The sequence below is a fragment of the Ziziphus jujuba genome, chromosome 1 (assembly GCF_031755915.1).
Source record: "Ziziphus jujuba cultivar Dongzao chromosome 1, ASM3175591v1".
In the NCBI taxonomy this organism is placed as follows: Eukaryota; Viridiplantae; Streptophyta; class Magnoliopsida; order Rosales; family Rhamnaceae; genus Ziziphus; species Ziziphus jujuba.
In genome coordinates, this window is record NC_083379.1 from 6,929,832 (window position 1) to 6,952,937 (window position 23,106).

General features: G+C 34.0%; 3 protein-coding genes across 4 annotated transcripts; 1 reads left to right on the forward strand and 2 right to left on the reverse strand.

Annotated features, from left to right (window-relative positions):
- On the reverse strand, nt 1-5,782 carry LOC107413854 (protein PLASTID TRANSCRIPTIONALLY ACTIVE 12, chloroplastic). Its single transcript, XM_048476524.2, has 10 exons — nt 5,293-5,782; nt 5,126-5,196; nt 4,202-4,852; nt 3,455-3,567; nt 2,690-2,949; nt 1,768-1,889; nt 1,257-1,325; nt 743-796; nt 469-588; nt 1-270 (listed from the first exon to the last, which is right to left on the reverse strand). Exons 1-10 carry the CDS (start codon nt 5,324-5,326, stop codon nt 175-177), a joined length of 1,590 nt encoding a protein of 529 aa, XP_048332481.1. The 5' UTR covers nt 5,327-5,782; the 3' UTR covers nt 1-174.
- A 665-nt stretch (nt 5,783-6,447) lies between these two features.
- Nucleotides 6,448-10,904, reverse strand: LOC107413916 (putative pentatricopeptide repeat-containing protein At2g02150). Of its 2 annotated transcripts, XM_048476519.2 has the most exons (4): nt 10,616-10,904; nt 8,042-10,506; nt 7,732-7,898; nt 6,448-7,024 (listed from the first exon to the last, which is right to left on the reverse strand). In XM_048476519.2, the coding sequence occupies exon 2, from the start codon at nt 10,244-10,246 to the stop codon at nt 8,348-8,350; it is 1,899 nt and encodes a 632-aa protein (XP_048332476.1). In that variant the 5' UTR covers nt 10,247-10,506; nt 10,616-10,904; the 3' UTR covers nt 6,448-7,024; nt 7,732-7,898; nt 8,042-8,347. The 2 variants fall into 2 exon arrangements, with proteins under 2 accessions (XP_048332476.1, XP_015877459.2); XM_016021973.4 differs by having other exon boundaries at nt 8,042-10,904.
- A 2,107-nt stretch (nt 10,905-13,011) lies between these two features.
- Nucleotides 13,012-19,732, forward strand: LOC107414113 (hydroxyproline O-galactosyltransferase GALT2). Its single transcript, XM_016022213.4, has 8 exons — nt 13,012-13,409; nt 13,606-14,589; nt 15,530-15,762; nt 15,889-16,179; nt 18,069-18,197; nt 18,344-18,517; nt 18,978-19,085; nt 19,238-19,732. Exons 2-8 carry the CDS (start codon nt 13,683-13,685, stop codon nt 19,445-19,447), a joined length of 2,052 nt encoding a protein of 683 aa, XP_015877699.2. The 5' UTR covers nt 13,012-13,409; nt 13,606-13,682; the 3' UTR covers nt 19,448-19,732.
- Nucleotides 19,733-23,106: the final 3,374 nt, after the last annotated feature.

Here is a 23,106-nt window from a genome sequence, read left to right on the forward strand (position 1 = left end):
ACAATTTCCAACATAAACTTTTACTAACTAAAAAAAATTCATATACTGCATTTCCCAACCTCTGTAAAACCAATAACAAGCTATTTCTTTCACTGACATTCCAAAAACTTCTTCTCAGAGTCAAAAAAAAGTTAGAATATAATATGATAATGATAAAGAAAAAAATGAAAAATATTACTCATCTTCAAAATCCATAAGAAAATCAGTTAAGTTCTCTGAATCATCTATAGCCTCGTCCAGAGACATTGAATCCTTCTTCTTAGGTTTACCCTGCAAGATTAGTAAGATAAATATAAAATAAAATGTAATAGCTTCGAAATTTCAATTCCATGCAAATTAACTACACATTTGACAAGCCAGTAACCAAAAATTTCAATTCCACGGTCTACTCAACACAAGAATACATTGATTAGTTTTTAATTCAAATGATAATAAATATTTATAAGCATGTGTCAATATATAATATACCTTTGACTTGCGCAACTCTGGTGTACTTTTCAAAACACTCCAATTGCGCGAAATTTTCTCATCATCTCCTTCATCAACCTCAGCTTCATCGACCTCAGCTTCGCTATCCTCTCCTTCATCCTGTAATCAATAAATGTTTAAAAAGAATGCCATTGCCGATCCAATAAACACAACCGGATAACTAGTAAACTGCATGACCATTTCATAGTGTTATCTGTATAGGCTGAAGGATCATAAGGTGAGGGTCTATTATAGTTTAGGCAATGATACTTACATCATTGTCACCTATATCAACAGCCTGTGCCATAGCTTCATCCATATCTGTTACCTGCTTTCATCAAAACACAGAGAGGGTAAAGTACGGAGAACTATGATGCTTTTCTTGTATCAGACCATTACTTTCAATACTATTGACCAACTAAAGTTAAAAATTTCAAAATTTCGTGTTAAAAAACAGCATGCAGAAGTCATTGGAAAAAGTAAGTTTTGTGCTTGGAATACAATCCTATAAAACATATTTTACTTAGAACTGCTCCTTAGGTAATGGTAAAACTGCTTTTTAAAATTATAAAGGTTAAACCGAAGTGATTCACAGTAATCAGGTGTTTGAGGTTTGAAAAGCAAAAGTAAATATAAAGTAAGCAATATCCAAAAATTTTGGTGCAACCAATTCTCCCAAAAGCTCAGCCATAGCTTTCTCCTCTTGTATTCCCATTACCCCAAAAAAAAAAAAAAAAAAAAAAGAGTTAAAGAGAAAAATATTTGTGACTATCAAATCACATGATTACCTCAAGTTCTTCAGTCTTCTCTTTTCCCAGAATCTTTTCAAGCTCCTCTCTTGATATTATTTTGCCATGCTGATTGGAAAGGAAAAAAATTCAGAAACTTGAATCATTAAGTCCAAAATCAAATGTCAAAATTTCATGTTCAACTCATTGCCATGCAATTTTAAAATGCACCACATTTTCTTTGAAAAAATGATAATAAAAACATTTGGAAACTTCAAAATTATAACTCTAAGACAGTAAAGGACTTTAACCATAAAATTAACTGAGAAGGAATTTCAGTGCCCTTCATGGCAATGTATTAGCAGCCATGCATTGAGATATACAACCTATAGAATTGTTACACCTTTGATCTCTATAAATCACCATCATTTAGTTTTTATAAAATAGAGTTGGAAGTACTCTCAGCAAAACCCATGATAATGTGTGTCATCAACTAATGAGCAGGTTTACCGATTATAAAGGACAATAACTTACAATCTGAAAGTAAACCTGGCTTTTAAGAAATACTGACCTCCTTTAGGTAAGCCAGCATGTTAGGTGTTGGTTCATGAAAATCGGGCCCCCTATGATCAATCACCTCGTTAGGATCTTGAATATAGTTAACAGTAGGGTAAACTGGATCTCCACCCCATACTGCAAAAGCCAAATGTAGCAATTATCAGAACATAACGAAATAGGTCTAATACACAAAAAGAGATTGCATATTCACCTTAGTTCCCTTACAATAACAATATCAACATGTATTCAAATATAACATAGCGATAAATTAAATTAATTCAAGATCACAGACAACAATTAGTCCACACAAAGGAGTGACTATCTGCCTGGAAAATAAAAGGTGCTACAACCTCAAGTAAATGATGATTAAAATAGAGTGGAATCTTTTGGATTGGTTGCACCTCTAAAATTGCATTCTGCAATTTTTGATATAGCCTGAATATTCCAGGGAGGTGAGGGTTTTGACAGTGACTAGCAGCTTACTAGCAAAATAAAACTGAAAACAAATAATAATAATAAGGAAAAGGGGCAGATGCACACTATCAACAAAAAAGTGGATACAGATGGAGGGGACTGATGTCTCTTCCTTTTAACCCAGAGATGGTAAAAATGAAATTAATACGAAAAGAAAAAAGTAGAATGGGTTAACTAATGGAATATATAACCACCTATCGGAGTCAAGACAAACTGGTTATTCACAAAAATAAGAATGCATAAATCATCCAGTAACAAAAATTCCTTCCCCCCCCCCCCCCCCCCCCAAAAAAAAAAAAAAAAAAAAAAAGAAAAGAAAAAGTGTCTTAAATAAATTCCCCCCCCCCCAAAAAAAAAATCATAAATAGAACTTGGACCTTCTATAAAGAAATTAGATTTTGAAACAATATACTAAACAATTAAAGAGAAGTGCACAAGCTTTTTAAGTTTGCAGTCAATACTTTGCTTTATTTGATCCTCTCGCATTCGCATTGCTAAAGGATCCCTTTGTATACGATTATCAGTTCCCATCATTATCCGAAACTCTCGATCAGTTTGATGAGAAAACATTTCAATCAGTTGGGCTACTTCATCTTCACCAGTCTCTTCAAAATGTTTCTGAACAGCTTCTTTTGAAGTATCCTTCTTCCATGCTTTTACCCATTCCGAGTAGTATGCTATTGGACCAATATTCTCCAATTTCTCTTGTTCAGCTTGAAGCCTGTCAAAAGAACAACAGTTTTAAATATTCTCTCTGATCGATACTATTGAAGGTTCTTTAAATTGCTCTTTCAAGCTTAAACCAATATGAAATTTAAATGCAGAGAGAGAGAGAGAGAGAGAGAAGCAGGGGCTAGGAAACAGAAAAACCTCCTATCTTTTCCATCATATTTTTATGCATCCTCCATTGCAAATTGCAAACAAGGTAAGACAAATACAGGGTCCTGCTAAAAGCACACCCAACCCAAAAGTTTGGGAAATTATAAGAAATTTGCTAAAATCTGTCTAAGTTAATTATGAAAAGTCCCAATAAAACATCCATTATCAGCCAATTCCATATATGCTTGCTCATGGAACCAGCCCTTCCAATCGCCTTTTTCAGTCTACAAAAAAATCTTAGTAGCAACATTCGCCTCACCTTTTCCTTTCTAACAAGAAGACCCAAGGGAGCTGTATTAAATGCCAAAGTATGAAGTGAAATCCAGTCAAATTAGTCAAAATGATACCTTTCATCCTTGAAAAGATGTCGTCTAGCTCTATATAGAGAAGTTTCAGTCAATGTTGGATGTTCACCATAAAGCTTTACTTGCCCAGTCTCTGCCATTGCTTTCAAAAAAACCTGAAATTGAAAGGCAAACTCAAAGTCAAAATATTAAACATCTCTTGAAATTATGCTAGATTATGTATAACATTGTTTTTACCAAAGTTTAACCGTTTGGAAACCAACTTAACAATGTATATCAAGTAAATACAAATACACACTTTAATACTCCCCCTCATGTTTACACTTGACAACACGAGAAAAAGTGATAATGTTACATTACCATCAATCCCAATAACATAGGCTATACGAAATTGGACCAAGTATAGACATTAACTGTTTTACATACATTGTGTTGGCTTGATATGCATAAGTAGATCCATTTCCTAAATGTTAAACATTCTAATCATCTAAAAGCACACCATCCTGATCTCAGTTATTATCCCTTATTTTGCAAGGTAAACATTTGAGATGACCAACAAGAGAATGTACTCTATCTCATTGGATAGAAAAGTTGATAAGAAAAAGGTCTCTTTTTAGGCTAGCTCAAATGAGCAGGAGAAGATTCTATCATATATCTAACGGATACATCTCTACAGAATCACTGTTAAATTGCAGTATATCTTTTAGACTGTTAGAGCTATCAAAATTTTCTTCCTTTATTTCTATATTTCAGTAATAACTAAAACACCCCTCTTATTTATGTACTAACCGTTTCCACATCAGGTCGCCTCCTCTGCCATCTGGACCATTGTTCCTTTTCTGGCTTTCTCCAGTTCCACCACAGTTCTTCACTTGTACATGGCTCCTCTATTGGCTTCTTTACTTTTGGATCAATAAAGGGGTGCGGACGTCCTAGTTTCTTGTCTAGTTCATACCCATCTTCCTCTTCTTTATCAGGTTCAGTCTGATAAATAACATATTCAGATGACATGTCCTTGGGGTCTTCCTCCAGAGTTTCAGATGCCACTGGATCATTTAGTTCTACGCTGACTTCAGATTCAGAAGCAGCAACTGATGCTGTTTGCTTCTTCCTCCTACTTCCAGGACTTTTTCCATAAGATGGAGATCCTACTGATTTACCGGTGGGCTCTGGAGCTCTGGCAGCCCTAACTCGACTAGCAGTTCCTTCTGGCCAATAGTCCCGTCCCGGAATACTGGCACGAGCACCAGATGCAGGTTCAAGCTGCCCAGATGTGGAATCCATATAAATATGGTAGGGTGGACGCTCAACAGACACATCTTTGGAGGTGTCATCCTTATTCTCACATTTTATACAAGGCAATAAAGGAACTCTTGATGAATTACTCAAGCAAATCCTAACTTGAAATGTTCCAGCTGGGAATGAACTCAAAAACGAGGTCTGCATGGTTCAAATTAAAAATGACAAAATTAGAAACAACAGTAAATGACAAAGCGAAGACCATAGTCACCAATTGTGAATGAAGGATGAGGAACAACAGGCACAATTCAGCAGAAAGAGAGAGGTCAAGTTGGTTGCCCAGAGGACATCAAAAGAAGATAAACTCCTCTCATCTGATAGTTTAAAGAAGTTCACTTTGACAGGTAAAAATAAGCACTTGTTAAAAAACTCCAGCAAAAACACAAATATAATTAATTTTATTTAAAAAAGAACCTGCAACTGATTGAAACATGGGTTCCGAACAAAATAGCCATGTCTTGAGAATGCACCCCTCAATCCTCTATCTGTCATACACAAACATATGAACACATTAACACACACACACATATATACAGTTCAATAAAATTCTTGACTTATAATGGTTTAAAAAATAGACAAACCTTGGTACAGCCAAGCTGTTGAAATGGATGTCATTTCGACCAAACCCAGTTCATATATGTCATACAAGCCTCAAGAAACTACTCAGCTGATATCAAACATTCAGTCAGTATAAAACATAGCATCCCATTTGAACACCGAGACCAAATGTTTGAAAAAATGAAAAAATGAAAAGGGATATTTATAATTTCCTAAAAGTGAAAAGTTTGAATTTTTCTCTTTCGTTTTGATCTTACTAAAGCTCTACTAATATGCCGGATCCCTCGCAAACGATATAGTTAAATGAAAGGGAACAGAAACTCTCAAAGAATTTATAAGATTCAAAGTGAACCAAAAGCACCGAGTTAACCAAGTGAAAGCGAGGATTTTGAGAAGCCAATTACTGTGAGAAATGAGAGTGGCCGGGTTCTGGTTTATCTGCCGGAAAGGAAAGATAAAAAAATGGATAAGGGGCCTTTACAGCCTACTCTAAAACGACAAATCTTTTACATTTATACAATTATTAACATATCACCAGGTAATATATATATATATATATATATATATATGTATATATCTATTGGTCATTTCAACATGCTCCCTCTATTTTTCATTTTTCTTGATGTCTTTTTGTTCTAAAACCCCCTTCCTCAATTTGTTGATTTTTTTTTTTTATCTTTTTTTTTAATAAGGCTTTTTATCTTCAATTACAATTTATTCTCTTTCATTGATTGATTTTCAATCGTTGCTTAACTGTATATCAACAGCTGACAACTTTAAAAATTTGATAAATTTAACGAATACTAACATTTGATTCCCACTTTGACCCTACCATACATTTTAAATTATGAATTTGAAGAAATTAAAAATATAAGGTGTTATATTTTGGAAACTTTTTTTTTTTGTAATTATTTTCTAGCTTATTTTAGAAGTGAGGTTTTTGAAAACCGTTAATATTAAAAATCCCACTTTCTTAAAGAGTTGTTGCATGCGTATATGATAACGTTTTGCAATTTTGTTTTCTCATTTTTACTTGAAAAAAAAGTAAAATTAAAAAAGAAATTGCTTTATTATTATTATTATTATTTTATTTTATTTTTGTTTATTGAGAAAGTAAAAGCATACATGTGTTGGTAATAGTTTTTGTTTTTATTTTAATTTTTATTTAAAAAAAACAAAACAAAACAAAACAAAACAAAACAAACAAGAATAACGAATAATCCATGCAAACTACAAATCCATGACCTTATACTCGCAACAAATACAGCACTTGCACTCTTCCTCTACATAACCCACAAAAACCTATAAAACCCTAAAACCTTGCAGTTCTGTTCACCATTTTTTTTAACTCAGCACTGCTCCGGATGCAGCCAACCACCCTCTTGAAAGCCTTCTGTAATAACTTCTACATTTATGGTGATTTCATATCAGGAAGTACACATTTCATGTTATGTGTTATTTATAAGGGTTGCCCTGATGCTTATTAGGCCTGAGTTTCCCTTCACGAATCTGAAAACATTAATGAATACATTTGATGCTTCGGAGGCAGAGGCCTTGAGCGACCAACGATTCAGTTTGATTCAACCGCTAATTCCATCTGTTTGTTGGGATGGAAAAAGATTTAGCACTTTATTTGGAAGTGATTCTTGCCAACACTTGAAGCCATTGTTCAACTCGCCAAAAGGTGCTTATGATGATGTTGCCTTCTACTCTAGCACAATCTATCATGAATAAGGCGTTAAATCCACGTATGTCCTGTAATTTGACAATATTACAGCATTAGAATGTCGGCAAGCACCTTCTGTCGAACAGATACATATTATATACAAAAACAAGTGAAATTCAATCTCAAAACCCATATGATATGATATACACCTTTAGCAAACGCTGAAATTCAATTTTGATTATATGATCACAGGAAAAACTAAACCAGCACACTTGTAAGTTCTCCAATTCTCTTAACTCTTTTAATGTTGGTAGAATTGCAAAATAAGCAGCTAATTGTGGGCTTTTTTTTTTTTTAAATGTTAATATGAATACAAGGTTTCTATGCAGCTCATCTAACATTCTTCTAGCTAATTCTTAATAAAATTTGACAGCTAATGTGAGGATATACTCGAAAATGTTTGGACTTTTAATGACAGTAAAATATAATGATAGAACATAACATAACATAACTACGTTACATAGAGTCATATATTCAAAGTAAATAGCAAATCCCATAAGATTCAAAGTTAATTATTCTTTTCCTATTCTCTATCAAGCATATAACATAATTGTCAAACTAGAATATCTATTATACAGATTTAGACAAATGATATAGGAAATTGCAGTGAATACGGAAAAGCTAGTTGAGGAAATCACCATAATTATACATGGTGAAGTTACAATTCTGATGATGGAAACCAACAACAGAGCCAGGGATTTAAAATATATACAGATAAATGAAGAGGAAAAAGTACCTTGCTAATAAAAGTGGTCAAAGCGCAATCCAATTTAAAAGAATTTGTTTGTCTTTCCTTCAATAAACAAGATTGCTGTGTAATCTCAGGTACATCACCTTACAAGAAGGAAATTTCGATTGCTGTGTAATCTCAGGTACATCACCTTACAAGAAGGAAATTTCCAGCTGCCACACAGATTTGGAAGAGTCAGTTTAGCATACATATTAAAGAACTAGAAAAGTAGAATAAATTTACAACTTCATCTCATCAAGACAAAACTAATATTGACTACTAGTACTAGGAACAATAGCTGGAGCTCATTGCTCACCTTGGACAACGATTAAAGGTTCCAGTCCAGACAGAACTAATGTGCTTTTCTAGCTGATAGCTACATACGAACTCAATATTAAAATTGCATGCAGAAGCATAATTTGCAATATGAGACCAAAACACTTTTGGGTATGCAACAAGTATCACTAACGGCTCAATTTACCAAGTTGCATCATATAAAACATCTGCAGCTAGCATGTCCAGCCAGAAAACCAGATGAAATTTTCTAGTCGTTGGAGTTCTTGCATATTGAGGAAAAGGTAAAGCATTCTGCTCCAAAAAGGACAGATGGAACAAGATTTACTCATCCTTGAGTTCTTACATCAGAGACTACATAATTAGATGACCCATCTATTAGACCCCTTTTTATCAACTCATTTTGTAACGAAGTGGCTTCAACCGCATTCCCATACTCATAGTAGTTTCTTAATAGACAAACACATAGGATCTCGTCAGGAACGATACCTTTCCCAATCATTTCATCAAGCCAAATTTTTGCTTGTTGCACCTTACCAAACTGAGAAAATCCCCAGATCAAGGAAGTATACACATGAAGATCAAGCTCCATACCCATTTCATTCATTCTGTCAAGGAAGTCCAGAGCTTCTTGCAGATTACCTTGCTTTAAGTTCCCATCAATTAGGGTGGTGTATGCGGCTTTATCTGGACTAATACCCTTATCTAGCATTTCGTCAAACAGCTTTTTAGCTGTGCCAATGCAATTATTCTTACAAAAGCCATCCATTAGGGCTGTATAGACTGCAACATTAGGTTGCAAGCCAAAGTCAGCCATCCTATCAAAATAATTAGTCGCTTCCTGGACCAATCCCTGTTTGCATAAACCATTAATTAATGCACAATAAGTTACAACATTGACTTCAATACCACATTCATGCATTTCTTGCCAAAGAGCAAGTGCCTCCTTAGTTTTTCCTGCCTTGAAGTAGGCATCAATAAGAGTAGTATATATGACTTGATTAGGAGGTATACCACAAGACTTCAGTTCGCTGATTACAAGCTCAGATTCTTCAAGCTTATTTTGGCCGCACAAACCCCAAATGATGGTTCCATAGAGCAACAAATCTGCTTCAATGTTTTTCTCCTTCATTTCTTCCAAAAGTTCAAAAGCATTATCCATCTTCTTGGCCTTAATATACCCATGAACAAAAGCAGTGTAAATCTTCTGGTTTGAAGTCACTCCAGCTTTCTGCATTGCCATAAAGACTTCTTCTGCTTCCTTTATTTTCCCATCTTCACAAAGGCCATCCAATAAAACCGTATATGTTACAATGTTCAAGTTAATTCCTTCCTGTAACATCTCCTTTATCAGCTTTAACGCATCAGTTAGATTACCTGCTTTACAATTTGCATCAATCAAAGAAGTATAAGTGTATTCATTAGGTAAATGCCCTAGTCGTCTCATGTCCACAAAAAATTTAAGTGCCACTTGCTTCATCCCTTCTTTACAAAAGGCATCAATTAATGAGCTGTACGTCACAACATTGGCTTTCAATCCATTATTCTTCATCTCATGGAGAAACTCCAAAGCTTGAGGCAATTTTTGAAATTTACAAAAACAATTGATCAAAGAATTGAAGGTTATTATATCAGGCTCACAACCTGCTTCTTTCATTTCTTCAAATGTGTAAACAGATTCATCTAATTTCCCAACCTTTCCATATCCATCAATAAGAGAATTATAGGTCACAACATCAGGCATAAGGCCTGCCCGCTTCATTTGTGTAAACAAGTTCCTAGCTGTTTCCACATCCCCTTCTTTGCACATATAATCAATCATTATGTTATACGAGAAAACATTAAGTTTGATACCAGCCCCAACCATGTCCTTGAAAAACTTCCTTGAGAAGTCACTCTTTCCTGACATAGAAAGACTATGCAGAAGTGCATTACATGAGTGCACTTTCGGAAAAACCCTAAACCTTTTCATCTTCATAAAAACCTGACTAGCTTCCTCAAACATCCCCAGCTCAATCAATACACTAAATAAAGCATCAAAAACTCCAAAACCAGGAACACATACATTCCTAGTCGACCACAACAAATCAAATATATCACAACCCGGAAACACAGGCCTCAACAAAACCAATTCTTTAAGGATTTCATGTGCATTATGGTACATTCCAGCATAAAAGAGTATGTGAACCAATACACAATATGACTCAGTAGTGTGGCGGAACCCCATTCGAGTTCCAGCCCATCTGAACAATTTCAGAGCCAATAAAGGATCCCCTTTTAATTCTACCAAAAACTTGGAAACCCAAGTCGGCGCAATAGCAGAATCCAACAAATTAACAATCTTGGGATCGTCCCAACGGTCATGCTGAATGATTCTACGTAAGTAATGTTTATCTACATCTTCAAGAAAAGAATTGGGATTCGATTTTGTGACAAAGGGACGACGAATGATACAGAGAAAACCCGTGAACCAAACCAAAGGGCAAGCTATAGAAGAACCAAGAGATGATGAGGATGAAGAGGAAACAGTAAAAACTAAGGTATAATACAAATAAGAAGAAGGAACGGAATGTGGGATTGGATAGAAGGGGCTTACACTGATAGAAGCTCTGCGACCCATGTGCAAGAAGTTGCGCAGAGAAAGCAGCATCTTTGCAATGAAGAGGAGGAAGAAGGAGAAGAAAGTAGCATCAGTCGGAATCATTGTCAAAGCGTTGGCGAATCCAGGAAGAAGAAGAAGAAGAAGAAGAACAGGGTTGCTGTAAATTCATTGCTTTTTTTTTCTTTTTTCTTTTTTTTTTTTTTTTTTAATTTTAAAAAAAGACTGCCGAAGACGAAAAGCAAAGAAAGCGGCAACTGGTGCTTAGGGTGTATGAACAAAACAGGGGCGCTTTGTTGGCCTTGTCTCTTTAAAACTGCAAATTAACTTCGAAAATCACAACTTTGGAATAATTTTCCCTTAAAAATATAATTAAAATTACTATTACACATATTGAAGATATTAGAGAGTGAATTATATATTTTACTTAAGCCCTATAGCTGCTCAAAATTTCTCAATAAGTTCTTTCAAAGTTTTGAGCAATAAAAAGGTAAATATTCTAATCTAATTGAATTTTACAATCAATAAAATGGTTTAGATATTGTTTTAAATCGGTTTACTTATAACCAAGGTTGAAACTCGCAAAAAAAATAAAAAATAAATAATGCTACTAACCCTTTTAAGTTATCAGAATTTTGTTGGAATGACTTTATTTTTCTTAAGTGTCCCTAATGTTAAACAGTCATTTATATATATAAATGCTACAGTCCATTTAGCAGTGGGTAAGACATTATTTATTTATTTATTTTTGGTTAATCCATCACGTTTGTTTTTTAATGGGAAATATCTATCAAGTTTGTTAGAAATGAGGTCTAGTGGAAAAATGTGAGAGAAATTTTCCACCCCCAACTATTCTTTCTAGGATTTAGATAGCTCATTTATCCCCCCAAAAAAAAAAAAATAAATAAATAAAAAAATGAAAAATTTAGATTAGGTCATGCATATACATTCTTAGTTTGTCTAGTACAGCACAATAATTTCGTTTCTATAATTATTATGTTACACTAGGATCCAAAGAAGCAAAACACAAGCAGCTCATTGTTGCATTCAAGTCAGGCCATTTATTCTTCTTTGAATATCAGCCATGCTTCTATTCCATGTCCATCTCTTTTATCCATCAAAATAATTGAATTGTAAAGTGTACTACCTGTAATACTACTCGCCCACTTTGGCCTTTCCTCATCCAAAATCCACTTTGTATATATGGAAACCTACACCAACTGCAACTGCTGCTGCATACATATATGTCTACGATTCCATCCTCCTTTCTCAGCTTTTCATGCATTTCATCTCCTCTTTGTTCCTCTTCCACATGACAAAGTCCTCTATACCACATTTTTCTTTAACTTGTTACAATCACTTTCCTCAACTTAGCCACTAAGATTTTCTGATCAATTTATTTATTCTTCCGTCTGAATTTTTGTTGTTATTGGGAAACTTTGTTGGTGGTATAAGCGATGCAGAGGCAATGAAATTTAGGATGAACCACCTGAACTGATTGGATCCACGAGCCATGGCTGCCCAGCAGTTGAGGATATTTGATCATTGATTCGAAATGCTTATTCCAATTGCCATTCCACCATATTCGAAGAAGGTGGCTTGAACAAGTAGCAGACGGCCTCTGGTTTGCTTTGCTACTTCAGACTCAATTTCAGCTGCCAGAAATTGTCTCAGAATCTCAATCACTAGGACCTTCATCTTTGCAGTAGCCTTTGTCTCTTTTTTTCTTTTGTTTTTTTCTTTTTTTCTTTTCTTTGAAGTAACATACATATATAAGTTGTCATATTTTTGATCTTATTATAAAATTAAAATGTTATACTAAAAAGTAACTATAAATTTCACCAATTATACATTAAAATGTCTTATTTGGACATGAAAATAATATGGTTCAACCTAACTCTGATTTAAAGTCCAAAACTCAATGCAAAAGTTGAAATTGTAAATTTTCAATTTTTTTTGCAGGAAAAAAAAAAGTTTGAATTTGTTTAATAATAAAAACAAAAATTAGATGAATTGGACGAAAATACCACTTAACCAGTTCTTTTTGGTAATAAAAAAAATCACATAATGAGTTGAAGACTGGATTCACCACAAACTCAAATATATCCCAACTTATCCACTTTGGTCCCTCTATTCTATTACCATTTCTTGTTCCCAACCTTTGGTTTAAAAAAAAAAAAAATATATATATATATATATGCATAAAAAAAAACCTTTAGGAAAAAAAACAAAATAGAGAAATACAAACAGAAATAAGTCATAAATACAAAAACCGAAACAGAAATAAATGAAATAACGTAATAGGAAATTCAGCAAAAAAAGAAATAATATAACGGAAAAATGATAATAGTAACTTATGGATTTGAAAAAAAAAAAAAAAAAAAAAAAAAAAAAACTGCTTTTTCTGCCTGAATGTATAGAGGAAATAAAAGAAACTGATGAGAAGTGAGAATGAAACCTACATGTTATCTGCTTTTCTGTTGCCAAGTCAAATAAATTTCTCTTCTTTCACTCACAATTTACTTTCTTCTTACATTTCATTCCCTTCCTTCCTCTACAAACCTCACATTCCCACTCTTCCCTCTCTCTCTCTTGTCTTTTCCTCTTTCTCTTTGCTTCTTTTGTCTCTGTGTTTTGGGGTCTTTTGGACCCCTTTGTCTTTCAACATCAAACCCTTTTTGCATACCCATTGTTGGTTCTTTTCTTCGTCGAGATCAAGCTGCCCCAAGAATGACCTTGAAATGTTGACGGACTTATTGTTTGGTGCTTTCTATCTTTATGGGGTTTCTCGGTATGTTTCGCTGAATTCTGACATTGGTTGATGTCTGAACTTGATCTCTTTGAATCCGTCCATTACGGTTTTTGGGTTTATCTCTGCTTGCCCATTTCCGCATTGATGGTATTTTCTCATTTTTGATCTGTATTGAGGATTTCGTTTTTTTTTTTTTTTTTTTTTTTTTTTTTTTTTTTTTTAACGTGTCATCTAGGCTGGTGGTGGTTTTGGGTTTGAGAAACATTTTGTTATGGTAGAGTTTATTGCAGCTTTCTTGTTGGTGATATAAAGATGAAAAGGCCAAAAAACGAACCTCCTGTTGGAAGGAGGTTCAGATTGTCTCATTTTCTGTTGGGTATTGGGATATTATACTTGATTTTTATATCTTGTAAGTTTCCTCAGTTTTTGGAGATTGCATCGCTTTTGAGTGGCGATGATAGTTATATTGAATCGGATGGGGAAAAGGTAGGGGACTCTGAAGATTCTGATTTGAGCAAAACGTTTTTCAATTCTGTTTATAAGGATACATTTCACCGGAAATTGGAAGATAACCAAAACCAAGATGCGCCAATAAGACCTAATAAGGAACCACTGGAAGAGGGAAAAAATGGGTCCCTATCTATAAAACCGCTTCAGTATAAATATGGTCGAATAACTGGTGAGATTCTGAGGAGAAGGAATAGAACAAATGATCTAACAGTGCTTGAGAGAATGGCAGACGAGGCATGGACATTGGGTTTAAAGGCTTGGGAAGACTTGGATAAACTTGACGAGAAGGAGACAGGAGAGGGGTCTATATTGGAGGGAAAACCTGAATCATGCCCGTCATGGGTATCAATGACTGGGGAAGAGTTGGCAATGGGAGATAAAGTAATGTTCCTTCCTTGTGGGCTTGCTGCGGGTTCTTCAATTACGGTGGTAGGAACACCCCATTATGCTCATCAGGAGTATGTCCCCCAGCTTGCAAAGTTCAGGCGTGGTGATGCAATGGTTATGGTTTCACAGTTCATGGTCGAATTGCAAGGATTGAAGTCGGTGGATGGAGAAGCCCCGCCTAAGATTCTACACTTGAATCCAAGATTAAAAGGAGATTGGAGCAGGCGGCCAGTCATTGAGCACAATACCTGTTATAGGATGCAATGGGGAACAGCTCAAAGGTGTGATGGTTTAGCATCAAAAAATGATGAAGACATGCTAGGTATCATTTATTTTTTTGAATATGTTATTTTCTGTCTATTTTTGCATTTATGAAAATGGTGGAAAGGAATAAGAGTTCATGAGCAAATGCATAATTGAAAAAAAAAAAAAAAAAAGACTAATTGAATTTACCTTTGACATGAAAATACGGAAATGATTTTCTAGCCCTTTGACAGCAAGAGAAATTTGACGTCAGGAGGAAATAGAAGGACTGCTACTAGGATATGCATTAGCAAGTAGTGAGTTAGTGATCCAAAGAAGTAAAAGTTTTAAAAATTTTACGTTATGATTTTAGGAATTGATATTGCAACAAGTTTTCCTAGTGGTCTATTGTCCTGAACCAGCAAAATTATAGTTCTTCTGTTTCTATTCCTTCCATATTCTTTATATCATAACTTTATTTTGTATCTACATTAACAAGTCACTTGGCTTGAACTGTTAACATTTGTTGCCTATTGATGCCCTGATTAAACCAAATGCTGAAAGAATTTTTTTAAATGCGGCTAATTATGGATTTGGATGAAGTAATTTTATTTCATATTGGCTTTAATTGCACTAAGGACAAAGTAGAATAGCTAAAATAATGGACTATCCTGGAAGTATTTTGTTTATCATACCACTTTTACTGAAATTACCAGTTTGAAAAGTAATATTTAGTTAAATAAATCTTCATCAAAAGAAAACCTATACATGTGACTTAAAATTGTTAATGTTGCCTCAGCATACGATAATAGTCAAAATAAGTGTTACTGAATTACTATGTGGACTAGTTACAAATGAACTCTATAGATTCTTCTAAAAACTAGTTTACCATTTTCCCTACAATGCAATTGTTATTGCTTCAATTTAACTTATTTATTTTTGTTCTTTTTCTATCTGCCCATTCACTTAGCTGTACACCATTTTGCTTGTAATATTTTTCTAATCCTTGAGTGTTGCAGTTGATGGATTTGTGAGATGTGAAAAGTGGATGCGGAATGATATAGTAGACTCAAAGGAGTCCAAGACAACTTCATGGTTTAAGCGATTCATAGGGCGTGAGCAAAAGCCAGAAGTGACCTGGCCATTTCCATTTGTGGAGGGTAGACTGTTTATCCTGACCATACGTGCTGGTGTAGATGGATACCACATTAGTGCTGGGGGTCGGCATGTGACTTCATTCCCATATCGGACGGCAAGTTGCATGGATTAAGATTTTTTATGAAACTTCCCTATCAATGACTGTTCAAGTATTTACTTTTATCTATTTTTGGTGTCAATTATGTAAGTGATTTTGTTTTTTCTTTTGCTTTACCTTTAGGGATTTACACTTGAAGATGCTACAGGATTGGCAGTTAAAGGAGACATTGATATTCATTCAGTTTATGCTACCTCTCTTCCTGCTTCTCATCCAAGCTTCTCACCTCAAAAAGTATTGGAGATGTCACAAAAGTGGAAAGCTCATCCATTACCTAACAGTCCTATTCAACTCTTTATTGGAGTTCTATCAGCTACTAATCACTTTGCAGAGCGGATGGCCGTGAGAAAAACATGGATGCAATCATCAGCAATCAAGTCTTCAAGTGTAGTAGTTCGTTTCTTTGTTGCATTGGTAAGGCTTTTGCACTTATTTTTATTTTTTATTTTTTATTTTTATAAATAATTTAATTTTAGGAACTGGTCTGTTAGGTTAAGGATCTAATATATCGATAGTGTCATAGTAGTGGTTTGAAGCTCTGTAAACATGCTGACATTAGCATTAATATTGAAATTTATAGAAAAATGACAGGAAAAGTAGAAAGAATGCAAAGTAATAATATTCTTGAATAAATGTACTGAGACATCCATAAATGTTTAAGCTTGTCATTATTCATTACTGCTATTTTATTAACCCCATTTAATTTTAATCAGTTTTCTAGTTTAGTTTGCCTCTTGTTCTACTTCACCTAAAATCTCAGCACATTTGGAGAACAAATAGTACAATCATCTTTTCCTTTTCAACACATCGTTGGTGTTTCATCATTTTTTGGCACTTAGTAAAATAATTGTGTCGATGGTTAGAAGCTTATTCTTCCAAAGATGAAACCGTGAATGTTGAAAATTTATGATCTGCTTACTGCTATGAATTTTTTTTTTTTTCCCTGACATTATTAACTGATGGATTTTTATAGCATGCCTTTTGTTTGTAGTGAGAGTATCTTTAGCGAAAATTTTCTGAGTTGAATTCATGCCCTTCTGTAACTTATTATCATAAATGCTATCATACCATAACTTGTTGCCATAAATCTTACTATGTCTTAAGTATCCTTACCATAACTTGTTACCATAAATTTGACTGTGTGCTAGTGTCTAAAAATCTTCCTCATGATTTAGATGTGGGTCAGGTCATATGCTTATTATAATGAAATAAGTAAGTAAATAAATAATGGTTCATCTAATTTGCTAGATGGGGCTGATGCCAAATGGACATTGACTCAAAACCAGCAATATATATGGAGGTGTTTTTATTTTATTTTTTTATGTAATGGTTTTAGAATAAACAGGACTAAGACTATAAATATATAGAATGTAGATTTAGCTAAACAAGCCTGGCTTGGCCGAACTTCCATCCTTAGATAACTATATGAGTAGAAGCTCCTAGGAATAGGAATAAGTGAATACTTGAATTGAATGGGAAGGGTGAAAACAGAATGAAATAGTAGGGTTAAATGGCAATAAAGGATAGATATCAAATATGTAATGGAGAGCATGGAGTTGGATAGGACTGTGTAGGAAAGAAAGATCCATGTCGAATAGCCTTTTAGTGGCTTCATATGGATATAAGTTGCTATCCAAGAATTATGGGATCAAGGCTGACTTGGATTAAGTTTTATGTTGCTGTGGTTCATATGTTAATTTATGCTGAAAAAAAGGATACAGCATGCAGGGGAATTGAGAAGCTATGTGTGATGGAATGTACATTGAAATAAAGATCTGTTGCCAGGCCTAAGACAAAATAAATAGAAAAGTATGAAGTCAATGTAGATACTTATGTTCGAAGGAATAGCTGGCTCAGCTGGGAGATGCATGTGTGTTGATAGATGTGTAAGTGCGTGTGTGTGTGTTAATGTGATATTGCAGCACTGTATTTTTTTTTTTTTTTTTTTTTTTTTTGGTTTGATGGGTCAGGACATAAATGTTTCTTTACTTCCTACCTTGGTGTTGGTGTCTTCTTTCAAGATTTTCCTGACTACTGTCTGAGATTCCAGAGACTAGGAACTTGGTATTTATAAAACCATACATGGATATATGAGACTTGTTGCTTTTTTCTGTTGCTACATCCTGCAGAGATAGTCTATTTATGTTATTAGCACGATTTATGGCTTTATGGACATGCTTTAATAACATTTCATGCAATATTACTGTCCCTTTTTAAAAAATTTAAAATTAAAGAAATTGTACGATCATAATGTTTTATTTTCACATTTGGTGCATGTACGTATTTGTAAAATGAAAATATAGAATCCAAGGAAGGAGGTGAATGCTGTGCTGAAGAAAGAGGCTGCCTACTTTGGTGATATTGTGATTTTGCCTTTTATGGATCGCTATGAGCTTGTTGTTCTTAAAACCATTGCTATTTGTGAGTTTGGGGTAAGTTTACAATTAGGAATCTTTTGGGTAAAATTTTCTGCTCAAATCTTTCCCATTACGCTTTATATGACATGAAAATTTATTTTGCGGGGGTCCAATTTTGAATTGTAACTCCATCTGATTAATATTTCAACATCTCAATACAGATTCAGAATGTGACAGCTGCATATATCATGAAGTGTGATGATGACACATTTGTTAGGGTAGACACTGTTTTGAAAGAAATCGAGGGCACCTCTCCAAAAAAGTCTCTTTATATGGGTAATCTCAACCTCTTACATCGTCCACTCAGAAGTGGGAAATGGGCAGTAACCTATGAGGTACCTAAGTTGGCACATTGTTGGTTTTTGTATGTCTGAACCCAATTCTTGGCTTCTTGTACATTGCTGGAACTTCATAATGAAAGTGTTTGATGTATTTAATTAATTAATTAATTTATTATGGAAACGTTTGGAATTGGAGCTTCTTTTAATGCTTGAAAGTTCGTTTAATGGATTGCTGGGAAGTAGGATGATAAAGACTTGGTTAGTTTTAATCCAACAAGCAGAGACGTATACAATGAAGCAAAGCAATATTTTAGATTTATAGATTTCCTGCATATAAAAAGTTGCTGTCTTCATTATATAAATTATTATTATTATTATTATTATTTTAATTTTTGGGCGAAGTATTAATTAGTTTGTTCTCTTTGATGAGTTAGAAGAGTGAAATTTTATGTTGAAGACTGAGTTCTAAATTATGTTCTTTGTATATCTGAAAGATTATTGTCTAATGTGACAGGAGTGGCCAGAAGCAGTTTATCCTCCATATGCGAATGGACCTGGATATATAATTTCCAGTGATATTGCTAAATTTATTGTTTCTCAACATGGAAACAGAAGCCTAAGGGTTAGTTAATCTACTTGTCTGATTTGCCTACCAGTTACATGCTCATGATTTCTCTATTTTTTCTGTTCCAAAATTTTAATCTATAAAACAAGTTTCCAAACCCCTAGTATATTTTCATTATATTCATCAAATAATTACTATTTTGCTCACAGCTTTTCAAGATGGAGGATGTGAGCATGGGAATGTGGGTTGAGCAATTCAACAGTTCCATGGCTACCGTCCAATATTCCCATAATTGGAAGTTCTGTCAGTATGGTTGTTTGGTGGACTACTTCACTGCACATTACCAATCCCCAAGGCAAATGATCTGTCTTTGGGACAAGTTGGGAAGAGGTCGAGCTCATTGCTGTAACTTCAGATGACAGAGCATTACCGAATGACCTTTACCGGTGATAGAAACGATACTGTAGTTCCAGATGACAGAGACTGGTTTGTCACTCAAAACTTATGCAACCCTTGTTCCCCACCTCTTGTATTCTTCACCAATCTGCTGATCTTTGTCAATTAGTTTGATTAAATTGTGAGTCCTATGAACGAATTTATGATCAATGACAAATTTGTCAAAATGAGTTGTCAAAAGCCAAGTGAAACGAAGTTTGATATAGGCTAGACAAGATTCATATTCAATTTTGGTTATGGTTCTTCTAGATTTACCTCTTCCACTTAATGCTCATTTTGGGTGATCCTCCGGGAGATTTGACAAGAATCTGAAATGTTTACTGTAACTTGAGGTTGAGCAAAAGTGGTTGCAACACACAGTTAATGATTATATAGTGAATACCATCCAGAAGTTTTACTGGTTTTAACGCTGCAATTGTCATGAAAATCTATGTTCTACAATTGCAATCAAATTGATCATATCATGAGGCTATTACCCTGTTCTAGTAAAATTTTAAAGGAAAAGGAGTATTAGGATTCCAAATTTTTGGGGTACGACATAATAAGTGATACATGTCATGTCACTATACTATTTATGTTTTCGTTTTGATTAAGTATTCATAATTTATTTGGGGAAAACTATAATTTGAAGTCCATATTTTAAATCATTTTCTAATGGTGTAAAATGACTTTGTTTATAGGTGATGCCTGTTCACGAAAAATAACAATCACTATCACCAAGTTCTTTCCAAATAAGTACTACCTTTGTTGCGGTAGGTACACCTAATCTTCATGAAAAGTCAGACGCAAATCAACATTCTCAAACAATAAATACTTGAATGCAATTATCCCACCTAACGATTTTGCAAAGTGCATAAATCACCCATAAAAGAGTTACATGTTAAGCATTGATGTTAAAATAGAAAAGTTGCTTGTGATTTTACACCTCAACCAGCTTGCTTAGAGCCTTGTTTGAAGCTTCCATTAGTATGAGTATTCACTCTGACTCAAGATCAAGGCTCATTTGGAGCTCTCCAAGCAAACCAACATAACTCCGGGTCCTTTCCCTAATCATGCTCCTTATGACTTGCATGGCTATGAGTAAGCTTAGCAGCAGCAAAAAGATTATGAAAAAAACTAGTCATTTAACAATCAAAATTGAAAAAAATTTGAACCCATCCCACAAACCTACATCTAGATCCATATGATATATATATATATATATATATACATATATGTATATATATGGACGTGGCATGGTTGCAACATCTAAGAGAGCATCAGCAAAATCTTCCAACTTGAAAGCTACAGAACTGATAATAACCATTTGGCAATAAACCTTGAGATTCCATATATATGCATTATGCGTACCCCAAATCCATTCCCAATTATTAGTATCACGACAATTTTCAGAGAATATTGCTTTTATATATGTTGTGTTTGATCAAACTATGTTCGTTCATGTGATTCAAGTCCCATTCTCATTTATCGAATAAGCAGCTCTTTTAAACTCCAGTCCCCTTTTCAGATGAATATACATACATATACATACGTATATCTACATATATAATCCACATTCAGAATTTCCAAAAATTTTAAAAACTTTTTTATTGCTTCACTTATTGTAGTATCATTAATCCTACCATAAAACAGCTTTATTATCCATTTAAACCCTCCAATTCAACCATTCCTTTCCAAATGAAAGCACGTGTTGTTTTTTCCATGAAAATATTTCCGCTAATTCCTCTCTCTCTCTCTCTCTTTCTATATAAATAAATAAATAAATATATATATATATATATTTTTTTATTAACCTTTTCTTTGTATTTGCTTCTGTTGCTTCTTAACAAGTGAGACCAATGGATATAATTTTCTTTTTCTTTTTCTGTTTTTTCCGCTTCAAAAGGATAGAGCTTTTTATACTCTTCTCTGCTGAGAATACATACCATAATTTTTTATTTTTTATTTTTCCCTCCTTTTGTATTTTTATTTTTAAAATTTTGTAATAATATATAATTATTATTTTTCATAAAAAAAAAACAAAAAATCATGTATATTTTTAACGTTTTTCAATTAAGATAGCCGTAATAAAAGTAGGGGGTTCCCACTGACAGAGCCCTATCAATTTCACTACTTTGTAACTGCCATTCTCAACCTCTATACACTCTACACGTGACGAGGGGCCTAAGGGATTGCAACGTGCCACGCAAAGAGGCCGACAAGCAGCTTTCTCTAATTAAGAGTCAAGATAAAAAGACTCATAAACCCGCGGGTCCCACCTTCCCCTGGGACTCTGTCGGCATCGTTGTTTAAGCGCCAGGTGTCCCTGATTAGCCGCATTTAGTGGTGTTGCCACGTAGTGGATAACGGTCGGCTTCTTGTGCCACTGTTTCCTTGAGAGCTGGCAATTGTTGCTCACTCGCGCGACTACATAATTCCTGATCCTCGCGGAGTCATGTCGTCTGTCTGGTGCCCTCCTTCCTTTCCACATGTCGTTTCATTCCACAGTGGTGAGCGGAGAGTGGAGAGTGGAGAGTGGAGAGTGGTCGCTGATTTTTGCACTGCTTTCGTACGGCCAATTAAAAGTGAAGTATTTTATTGGAAATATAGATCGATAGAGCTTGCCTGGCTTTTTCGGAATCACATATAATTTTTTTTTCTTTTTATTTTTAAAATATGAGATAGTATTGCTAATTTTATGAGAAACGACAAATTTGACCCTTCCAGTTTGTTTTTCTCATCAATTGAACTCTCTCTCTCTCTCTCTATATATATATATATATTATATTTGGGTAAAGGGCATTTAAGCTTGGAGTATCGAACTAATAAATGCTTATAGGATGATGTCAACCCCAACATAAAACCGATTCCAAATGAAAAAGCACAACTACTTAGAAAGAGACAATTTATTAAAGCAAAAGCAACAGCAAAATCATTTTAGAAACAAATATTGATCGAATTCTCTCATAAACAACTATCGTTAACCATCGATATAAATTATCTCTAACAGTAAAGAAGATTAATAATATTCCAACTCACAATTCACAATATATATATATATATATATGCTCTATTGAGAATATGAATTATACTTCACTAACGAAACAAAAGAATTCAAAATCTTTCGGATTAAATGTTGTGATAATTAGTATTTAATCATTTTGATAATAAAGGCAAAACGCTTACTATCAACATATTTAAAGTAAAAAAAGTGAAATTTCATTTTTTTTTTCTTTTTGAAAGGAAGTTAACATTTCATTCACATGGAAAAAGTATGAAGTTTATGCCGCTGTATAAAGAATCGTATTAAAAGTATTTATCACTCCTAGCCAATTTTTTTTTTCTTTTTTTTTTTGTTTTTGTTTTAGAAAAAAAAAATTTCCACTTTGATGTGTGGGTTTTTTTAAATAAAAAAATAGAAGTAGATCTCGTGATGCAAGGGAGCCTTCCAAATATCATGTGCCATGTGTGGGTTTTTAAATATAATATCCAACTATATATAATTGTATATATATTTTTTTGGGTAAACATATTGTTGGATATATATATATATATGTAGATTTGAATGTTTGTAATATTAATTCAAAGTAAGTAACTCATATTCTATTATCAGATTTGTATGTGATAAAAAGAAGAATTTGGC

Excerpts from the sequence above, each read along its gene's own strand:
- LOC107413854 (XM_048476524.2), bottom strand. The coding sequence starts at position 5,326 with ATGACATCCATTTCAACAGCTTGGCTGTACCAAG. Across the intron at positions 5,197-5,292 it reads AACAGCTTGGCTGTACCAAG|ATAGAGGATTGAGGGGTGCA; the intron begins GTTTGTCTATTT and ends TGTGTATGACAG. Across the intron at positions 4,853-5,125 it reads CATGTTTCAATCAGTTGCAG|ACCTCGTTTTTGAGTTCATT; the intron begins GTTCTTTTTTAA and ends TGAACCATGCAG.
- LOC107413916 (XM_016021973.4), bottom strand. The coding sequence starts at position 10,723 with ATGATTCCGACTGATGCTACTTTCTTCTCCTTCTTCCTCCTCTTCATT.
- LOC107414113 (XM_016022213.4), top strand. The coding sequence starts at position 13,683 with ATGAAAAGGCCAAAAAACGAACCTCCTGTTGGAAGGAGGTTCAGATTG. Across the intron at positions 14,590-15,529 it reads AAATGATGAAGACATGCTAG|TTGATGGATTTGTGAGATGT; the intron begins GTATCATTTATT and ends TGAGTGTTGCAG. Across the intron at positions 18,198-18,343 it reads TTGCTATTTGTGAGTTTGGG|ATTCAGAATGTGACAGCTGC; the intron begins GTAAGTTTACAA and ends ATCTCAATACAG.